Below are 9,677 nucleotides of genomic sequence, written 5' to 3'. Positions count from 1 at the left end.
AAAAAAAAAAAAAAAGAAAATAACAGGCCAAGCGCGGTGGCTCACACCTGTAATCCCAGCACTTTGGGAGGCCGAGGCGGGTGGATCATGAGGTCAGGAGATCGAGACCATCCTGGCTAACACAGTGAAACGCGTTTCTACTAAAAATACAAAAAAAATTAGCCGGGTGTGGTGGCGGGCACTTGTAGTCCCAGCTACTCAGGAGGCTGAGGCAGAAGAATGACATGAATCTGGAGGCGGAGCTTGCAGTGAGCCAAGATAGCTCCACTGCACTCTAGCCTGGGCGACAGAGCGAGACTCCATCTCAAAACAAAAAAAAAAAAAGAAAGAAAAAGAAAATAACAACTATCACAAAAGTTGACCTCTAAGTGATCAGTGTTATTAACATTTTGTCATGTTGGCACCCTTATATACACATATAGACAAATGTATCTTTCACAGCATTGAAATAAAAAAATAGAACACATTGTTCTTCCAACATGGCTCATAACACACATGACAAGTTTTTCACATATCATAACATACCTTCAGGAATATAATTTTGAACAGTTATGTTGGATGGTAATATTTTATTATATGGATTCACCTTCTATTTATGAACAAATTATCAAACTATTATGATTATAGAAACAGGGATTCTTTAAGCTACTTCTAATCCCAGCGTGTTACTCTGGTTGGCCTGTTGATCATTCATGTTCCCCTCCGGGGTTCTTGCTATCTAAACATTCCCTTACTCCATTTTCCATTATAGTCCTGGGATCTGCCATGAAATATTTGTTAAATGAATCAATAAACTATGGAAAAAATATTTACCATGGTGCAAATTCCAAATTCTTTGGGGTTGTTTCATCTTTATAATTCTTGTTCAGAATTCTCTTGGTAAGTAAGCTAGGCTTCATTTTATATCGACAAATAGTAATTCTAATTTACATTACCAAAAGTTAGCTGAAAGGTCTAAGAAGGACAAGACTATGTGTGAAGTTGGGATGGAGGGGCAGACATCAATCCATTCTTGGATGCAAATATGACTCTGTGTGTCAGGAATCCTGAAATACAAGTCTCTATCTCTCCCAGAGGATACTTCACACATCATCATCAAAGATACCTGATAAAACCTCTGAAGAGCACAGACGAGAAAGAACATGCCATCTTTACATCTAACCAGGAGGAACAAGACCCAGCTAACCACACATGTGGTATGAGGAGCACTGGCGGGAAACAAGGCCCAATTCGAATCTCTAGATCACTCAAAAGCCCAGAGGTGAATACAATTCCATTACCTCATCGTTTACTTCAATTGTCTCAGCAAAGATAGGCGATATACTACTATTCTTAGAAATGAGTAACATGTGTCAAGTCTATAATTTATTTACTTGTTTTTCTATTTATCTTCTATTTTAGGGGAAAAAAAGTCTCCTTTTAAGCTTTGGGATCTTTTAGGATAAAGACAATGACTAACAATGTTCTTTTATTCTTTGTAAAGCGAGAAGACTTTCTTCGGGCACAGAAATACATTGATCTCTATTTAGTGCTGGATAATGCCTTTGTGAGTATGAAACACACAGGCCTCTTGGCCAGTTCAGTCACCTTTTAAGTTTACTTATCAAGCAAAAGCAAGCAATAAACTATTTTAGCTAATAATGGGGCATTTGTCCACTTGGGTGTCTTGGCTGTTTACTTGCCTTTCCAGCAACAGTTATTATCTCCTCATCCCCTTTAATATCCATCTGCCATGAACATATTTAGATATTGGCAATATACTTAACACCAGATAGCTACAGGAAATCAACCAAAAAAGAAAAATAAAAAGAATGCATTATTAAAATATTACAATACTTAATATCTTAATATAAAATTAAATATATTTAATATAAATATTATGTCAATATAAAATCAACACAAAACTCTATATAACTTAGGAATTATATTGATAGATACAGAGGAAAATACTAGAATCTACTTTTCTATCTAGCAAATGTTGCTTTGTAATCAAATTTTAATCACATGATTCCATTTAAAAACCTTAAAATTGTTAATTTGATTTATTCAACTTAAAATCATAAAATTATAAGAACATTAAAATTTTACATGAATTTCTAACTTTTATCAAAAAACTCTTAACATTTGAAATAGAATTTGCCAGAACACAGTCTTACATTATTTAATTATGGAATGCACAGATGTTAATTGTAGTGAAATGCATACTTTTTCTTAAAATGTGAAATCTTGTATGCTATCAGCTTTCTCAGTGTAATTTGCTATTTCACTATACTTTGTGTTTTGTATTTTACAGTATAAGAACTATAATGAGAATCTAACTCTGATAAGAAGCTTTGTGTTTGATGTGATGAACCTACTCAATGTGGTAAGACATTAGTCATGTAAACCTCGTGTTTCTGCATAGAAGCCTGGACCTTCCCTATGATTTCACCAACAAGAAGTTAAAAAGGTCACAAATGCCTTAAGTTAAATAGTTCAGGGAAATTTTAGCAGAACAAGGATCAACATCAAGGTGAAATTATATGCATTGCAACAAAGACAACTTTTAAAATTTTTACTTTCAAAATGGAAATTCATTACTTCCAGTCTGTCACTTTATTCATCAATTGGGGTCAACAAAAGTTCTCAAACACAAAAGGAATCCTGAACATTTGTATAAAGATGCATGCTCTTTCTACAGATTTATAACACCATAGATGTTCAAGTGGCCTTGGTAGGTATGGAAATCTGGTCTGACGGTGATAAGATAAATGTGGTGCCCAGCGGAAGTACCACGTTTAACAACTTCCTGAGATGGCACACTTCCAACCGGAGGGAAAAGATCCACGACCATGCTCAGCTCCTCAGGTGAGCACATGCTGGCCAGGTGAATGTAGGCAGAATGGATCACTATCCCCAAGGTTCCTTAGCAAGGGTTTCAGCTCCGTAATAGTTCCCTGATCAACTGTCAGAGTGCTTGACATTGTACCACTAGCAATTCACCCGTGAGATTATTGGATCAATAATCAGATGATAGAATGAGCTCTTGGATATAAGATAACCATCTGTGGTCATTATAACACGAAGGAATAGAAGTTTTTTTGGGCCTAGTCCATATAAAAAGGCTAGGGTAGTGAGGCAATTCATTAACATAATTAACAAAAGCTAATTGTTACAAAGGCTCAGATTGTGACAGTAGTATCTGTAACTTTCATACAGCGGGATTAGCTTCAACAATCGACGCGTGGGACTGGCAGCTTCGAATTCCTTGTGTTCCCCATCTTCGATTGCTGTTATTGAGGTGTGTAAATTTATAGTAAGCCTCCCTGTGGTTCTGCATCCTCTGTGAAGTCCAGCATAACACCTTATATAGAATGAGCAAAATGAACATTTGCTGAATCAATGAATGAAAGTAGAAATGAAACTACTGGTAGGTCATTGCACTGAAGACCCCTTGGATTATGAAACAGAACATCTCCTAACATCAGCCTTGCTAGAGCATGCCATGTCATTCTTTAGTTCATGTTAGAAAATCAGAGCAGGAATATTGGAACAGAAAGGGGATCCAATACCTTCTGTGACCCGGGTTAACTCTAGTCATCCCCAATATCTGTGGCCAGAGAGGCCAGACAAGGAAGAAAGGTGCATGTAGATGTCATGTGGCCAAGCACTCCAGTGTCATAGATATGATAGCAATAGGTTTTGGAGACCTCTGATATGGTGCCTATGAGTACTTCCTATGAAGAATGTAATTAATTTAACCATGATTTACTGGTAACTTAGTATCCATTAGTTCAACAAATATTTATTGAATACAATATATTGTATCCATAGGACCCAACCACTTCCAATGCTCTTTCAACGTTTTGCAATACACGGTGACAGGGAAAAGAGCGAATGGTTCACTAGTTTTCATCTCTTAAGCCATTTTTAAAGTACTGCACATTGGCAACAATTGAATAAAAACAGAATAAATAAATGTGTCTACTTTTTTTTTTTCCAGGCTAAAAAAAAGAATAATGTGGCTCTTGTAGCAGTGATGTCACATGAGCTGGGCCATGTCCTCGGTATGCCTGATGTTCCGTTCAACACCAAGTGTCCCTCTGGCAGTTGTGTGATGAATCAGTATCTGAGGTGAGACCTCATCATCCTAGAAGAAGAGAGATGTTTTCCAAGTCTTAAAGAATTCGGAAGCAGTCTACAGATGTTGAATGGGCATATTTTTTCCCAAGGGTTGTGTATCCCATTAATTCAACCTCCAGTCTCTTGAGGCACAAATTTTAAAAACTACCAGGGCTCATTCTTTAAGATTTATAAATATGCCAAGATAGAGCTTGCAAGTATGGTGACCTTATAATTTTGACTTAAAATGATTCTAACTTAAAATGAACCCATAGTTTCTAAAAATATTCATCTCATTATGATGATGACAGGATCGTCTTATACTCCTATCATCAATCAACCAATCATCTATTTTTGCCTATTTATGAATTACCTGTGAATGCCAGGCACTTTGCAAAGACTTTGAGATAGAAAAATAAATCAAACATACTTTGTTCTTGAAATGCTCACAAAGAAGAAGAGAAATATTTCCATACAGCCCAGAAGCCTGCAACTACTTCCTTTCACTGATTCGTTATTATTATCTCTTGCCCCTCATTTCTCAATGCAAAATGAGTGGATTATTACAAATGGTGATGGCTGTCACTGCTGTCCTTTAGAACAATACTAAATGGCCACATGGAAGTGGAAATCCTTTCAGCTCTATGACTTAGGCTCTAGGAAAATAATTTCCAAATACCACAGTATGCATGTTCTATCACCTACCACGTTTAATACAGTGCAGTCCTAAATGGTTGCCAAATTTGGAATTTCCATTGAGGTTGGTAATACAGTTAGGTAAGTCAGAGTCTCGTGTTTCTTTATCTTTATTCTGTGTTTCACACAGAAGGCACCACACTGTATGTCATATGAGTTTTCTTCTGATTACAGTTCAAAATTCCCAAAGGATTTCAGTACATCTTGCCGCGCACATTTTGAAAGATACCTCTTATCTCAGAAACCAAAGTGCCTGCTGCAAGCACCTATTCCTACAAATATAATGACAACACCAGTGTGTGGGAACCACCTTCTGGAAGTGGGAGAAGATTGTGACTGTGGCTCTCCTAAGGTATTATTTATTAGATTTTGACTGGGGCAGAAGAATTATGCAGTTTTCTTTTTGTTTTCCAATATTCTTTTGGAAATTCTTTCTAAAGACAAACCTCGCATCATAGTAAAAAACAGATTTGCACTTGTGTTTTTGCTACTGAATTTAGTAATCCTCTGAAAGGCATTTCAAAAACCAGGACATGATTTTGACGTAATTATATGAAGTTAAATGTAAAGAAGTTACTTGTTAACTATAACATGTCACTTATGATCTTTCCAAAACGTGTATTAGTCAGAAATCCCTAAATGACATAATGTCACAGTTAATCATCTGTTGAACAGGAACAATTAGAGATCTAGAAGTAAGTTCTCAGAGGTAGAGTTGGTCTTTTCTCATCAAGCCAGCATGTAAACCAGGTTGTAAACAAAACAGAGAAGAGGAAAAGAAAAAATAATCACAAAAATCTGTAGAAAATGGGCTATTAACATAGAACATCCAGAATAAGCACTATGATTCTGTTAATTTCTATAAATCAGACTCTTTCAAGGCATTTGTGTACTCTAAACAACACTGACCACTAGCAATCCCATTGGCTTCTAAAAGATATTTCTGTTGTCATAACAAGTTTCTTTTACTTTTAAGACAAAGACTAAGAATTCTTGTTTGAAGAGATTGCACATATCAGATAATCTGAAAATTACTTTCATATACACCATCTCTTCTATTACTCACAAATATACAAAATATTGCCATTGTCCCAATTTAGAGACAAAGTGAGGCTCGGAAAAGTTAACTAGTTTCAAAGATACACAGCTAATCATTGGTGAAGCAGGATGCAGCCCAAGGAGTATCCATTACTTAAGATGGCTCTGTGACAATGAGCATGGTGTCTAAACTCTCTATGCTTCAGTTTATGTATTCAGAAATTTTAGGTGGTTAGATTACATCAGAAGTCTATGCAGCATAACTTAGTCATTTGTGAAGAATATTGTAAACTTTCTGTTAATTATAAAGAAGTATGGAATTTTACAAAAGATTTGACATTTTATAAAAAACTAGAGTTATGTTTATCTCATTCTTACTTGCTTACATTCCTCTATGGTTTCTCGGGTGGAAGACAATTGAAGATACTTAAAACCCTAGGTACTTCTGGTTTCAGCAAGTAAATGGTATGTATTTACAGAAAGGAAAGGGGGAAAGAAGAAGGAAGAGGCCAAGAGAGGACCATTGTATACAGAATATGTAACATCTAAAATTCTTGAATTATGTCAATCAACTTCTGTATTATTTTCATATCTTGTTGATATTTTTCTTCTGTAATTGAATAAAACTAGAGAGTTTGGGCTTAGGAACAACTGAATTTCTACATAACAGTTTTCTTATCCAAAAACTAGTATATATACTTTATACAGTATTGTTTATTGATTAATCCAATTTCTCATAGATCTGATATGCCAGTTTATTATTCCTAGGTATATAATTAGGGTTTTTTTTCTATTTTAAAAATAAGCTTTCTGTCTAGGTATTTCTCCCAGGCATGACACTATTTTAAAGATTGTAACTTGACAATGCATTTTAATGTTAAATCTCTTCATTGTTTTGTCATTACTGTTGTTATTGCAAACTTGTCCTCAAATACCATTGAGATTTGATGGAAATGCATTAAATTTATATTTAACTTTGAAGGGCACTGATATTTTTACAACATTAAGCATTGTCTTAAAAGACAAGTTGCCTTTAAATTTTCTGAGGAAACTTATATATATGAAGTTCTTCATGGAGTTCCTGCAGTTTTGTAAGGCCTTCTAAATTGTTTTCATATTTTTCTTTCTGCTATATGTTCACTTTCTTTAGTTTGGACATACACATCATACATCTAGACAAAATTTACTTTTGAAAAATTCTTGAATAATTCTATTGCTCACCTTCTAAGGAGTAGTCTTCATTGCTGATGATATTTTGTTTTCTATTTTTCAATGTCCTTAGTCATTGTCACTGGAATTTGCCTATCAGAGTAATTTAGCTTAAAAAGTAAACTTTCATTGCCATCTTGTACCAGAATTCTATCACCTAGTCTATGGGAAGAAAATGTTGAACCACCTTTTTCCATTGTGTGTGTGCTTTGAAGGAATGTACCAATCTCTGCTGCGAAGCCCTAAAGTGTAAACTGAAGCCTGGAACTGATTGTGGAGGAGACGCTCCAAACCATACCAGGTAAGACTTTTTGCCTTCTTTGTTCCAAAACGTTTTCTCACTTTTATTTCACATTTGAGAAAAATATGCCACTGGATTCTATGATACACTAAAACACAATGTATTTTATATTTTTCAAATGACTCAATTTTGGAGAGGAAAACTAGCAACCATTATGAACATGATGAAGGATTGTGGACAAACACTCATGAGAAAGTAGCTACTTTGACCTCTGTGAGATTAGGGCTGCTGGAATCTATGCCAAAACCTGTTTAAATTCCTGTTAGAGAATGATGAGTTTAATACCAACCAAAATGAGAAAAGAAAAGTGTATTTAAAAATAGCCTCAGTTGATGAGCTTGTTTTATTCTCGGTTAAAAGCTGATAGTTTTAATTTGCAAGGCTGTCAGAAAATCAATAGCATTTAAGAACATGCTATAAAATTTGACAATTTTACTCCCTTTAAAGTGTTTCAATGAGTCATAATCCAGGTAGTAGTTCTGTGTCTTATACAATTCTATATGACTTGGGCTAGGGAACCCAATTACTTGGAAAATGGTACTTGTTTCAATGAAAAATAACCTCTAAATATAAAAATGGCAACAAGAAAAATCAAAAATAGGGGAAAGACTCAGGATACATTTTCTTTACTCCCCTTTCCCAAATCATTTCTGGAATAGAAACTGCAGAAAGAGTATAAAGAAAATAATTGACTCAAGCACCATCAATTATCATTTCATTGGGAATGGATCGGCAAGGTCAAAGATAAGGACCAACGCTTGCTTATTTACCAAGCACCATTTAATGCAGCCTACATGAATCATGGAATGATTCCACTCTGCAGGAGATTCTGGAAATTGTGCCCAGGCCAGAAACATAGCATCGCAAAAGAAAAAGAATCATCCAGCTATTTAGGGACTTGGAACCCTAGGTGAACATGCCCCTTACTGTGCAAGATACACAATTTATACCATGGAAAGAAAATTGGAGGTAGACTCAGGAAACTAAAATTCTAGGCTTTTCTGCCCCAAACTAGCTGTGGGACTTTAAATGCAGCTAAATTAGATTTTTTTTCACTCATAAAATACAGCGAATAATATTGTCTCTTAAATAATATGAATTCTTACTCACATAATTTACATTCTATACATTTTCATTATCATTATTACATAATATTTTATAACTTGTAATAACCCTGGCTTCCAAACTTTATTTTTCCTTTAATCAGAAAGTGAACCCAAAAGTCTGCTTCACTGAGATGCTGCCTTGCCAGGACAAGAACCAACAACTTTAACTGTCCCAGGAATCTTGTGAATTTTCACCTGTGTACTTAGACATAATGGTCTTTCACTTGTTATTCTACTTTCTATATTGTTATCAGTCCAGGAAACAGGTAAACAGATGTACTTAGAGATGTTGGCTGTTTGTTTAGGCCTAATCTTTCTTTTTTTTTTTTTTTTTTTAAAGATCATGAATTTGTGACTTAGTTCTGCCCTTTGGAGAACAAAAGAAAGTAGCCTTCCATCAAAGCATCTTAAAATGCACCGCTGAATTATTCAGAGTTAACACTCCAGAATTGTTAAATTACAAGTACTATGCTTTAATGCTTCCTCCATCTTACTAGTATGGTCTATAAAAAAATAATACCACGTGATGGGGGAAGGCTTTGGCAATAGAAAGAAGAATAGAATTCAGGTTTTATGTTATTCCTCTGTGTTCACTTTGCCTTGCTCTTGAACGTGCAGTATTTTTCTATCTCATGCCAAGAATGATTAAATGTAAATATTTTTCATTTTATCAAGTATATCCTATACACATCTCCCTCATCATTATATATGAAGTTTATTCTGAGATGTCTACATTGCTTATATTTTAATTGAGCCAGCAAAGAAGGCTTAAAGATTTAATGAACCATAATGTCAATAAAAATGCAACTTTTGAGGCTTTTCTGTGTGGTCATTTATGAAACTGAGTATTTTCAAGCTTCTTTGTAGGTTTTGTGTTAGGTGTTGAAGCCTCACATCATTGGAAAATCGTCGCTCTGGTAATTTAATAATATTGTCACAGATAGCCAAGCAATGCTATATGGATATGAGAAAAGGAGGTCGTGTCATCTTTTCACACCCAAAATGGCATGATGTGAGGCCAGTCACACAGGAAGACCAGGCTTCTTCCTGAGGTTTCCTTCTCCAAATAATTTTTAACAATTAATGAAAGTTACCTAAATTTCCATAGATGTCTATGCTGGGCGACTAGAAACTGAGACATATTTTTAAAGATTGGGCTTTGAACCCAAGGGCCTCCTAGGATGCACTGCATGCTGGTTTGGCTGTCTCCCCCTTTATGGCCTCGC

General features: G+C 35.2%; 1 protein-coding gene across 2 annotated transcripts in view; it reads left to right on the top strand.

Annotated features, from left to right (window-relative positions):
* ADAMDEC1 (ADAM-like, decysin 1) overlaps positions 1 to 9,268 on the top strand; it is a 21,316-nt gene extending 12,048 nt beyond the window's left edge. For both annotated transcript variants that reach the window (XM_011962606.1, XM_011962605.1), the window contains 9 exons: positions 1,075 to 1,261; positions 1,484 to 1,546; positions 2,294 to 2,365; positions 2,681 to 2,847; positions 3,199 to 3,280; positions 3,983 to 4,113; positions 4,972 to 5,149; positions 7,260 to 7,345; positions 8,553 to 9,268. In XM_011962606.1, coding sequence (XP_011817996.1) covers positions 1,075 to 1,261; positions 1,484 to 1,546; positions 2,294 to 2,365; positions 2,681 to 2,847; positions 3,199 to 3,280; positions 3,983 to 4,113; positions 4,972 to 5,149; positions 7,260 to 7,345; positions 8,553 to 8,559 — 973 coding nt within the window. In that variant the 3' untranslated portion in view covers positions 8,560 to 9,268. The remainder of the gene's footprint in view (positions 1 to 1,074; positions 1,262 to 1,483; positions 1,547 to 2,293; positions 2,366 to 2,680; positions 2,848 to 3,198; positions 3,281 to 3,982; positions 4,114 to 4,971; positions 5,150 to 7,259; positions 7,346 to 8,552) is intronic.
* Positions 9,269 to 9,677: the final 409 nt, after the last annotated feature.

Source organism: Colobus angolensis, unplaced genomic scaffold (genome assembly GCF_000951035.1).
Source record: "Colobus angolensis palliatus isolate OR3802 unplaced genomic scaffold, Cang.pa_1.0 Scaffold6, whole genome shotgun sequence".
Taxonomy (NCBI): domain Eukaryota; kingdom Metazoa; phylum Chordata; class Mammalia; order Primates; family Cercopithecidae; genus Colobus; species Colobus angolensis.
The sequence above is the reverse complement of the archived record's forward strand: the minus strand, read 5'-3'. Positions and strand labels throughout refer to the sequence as shown.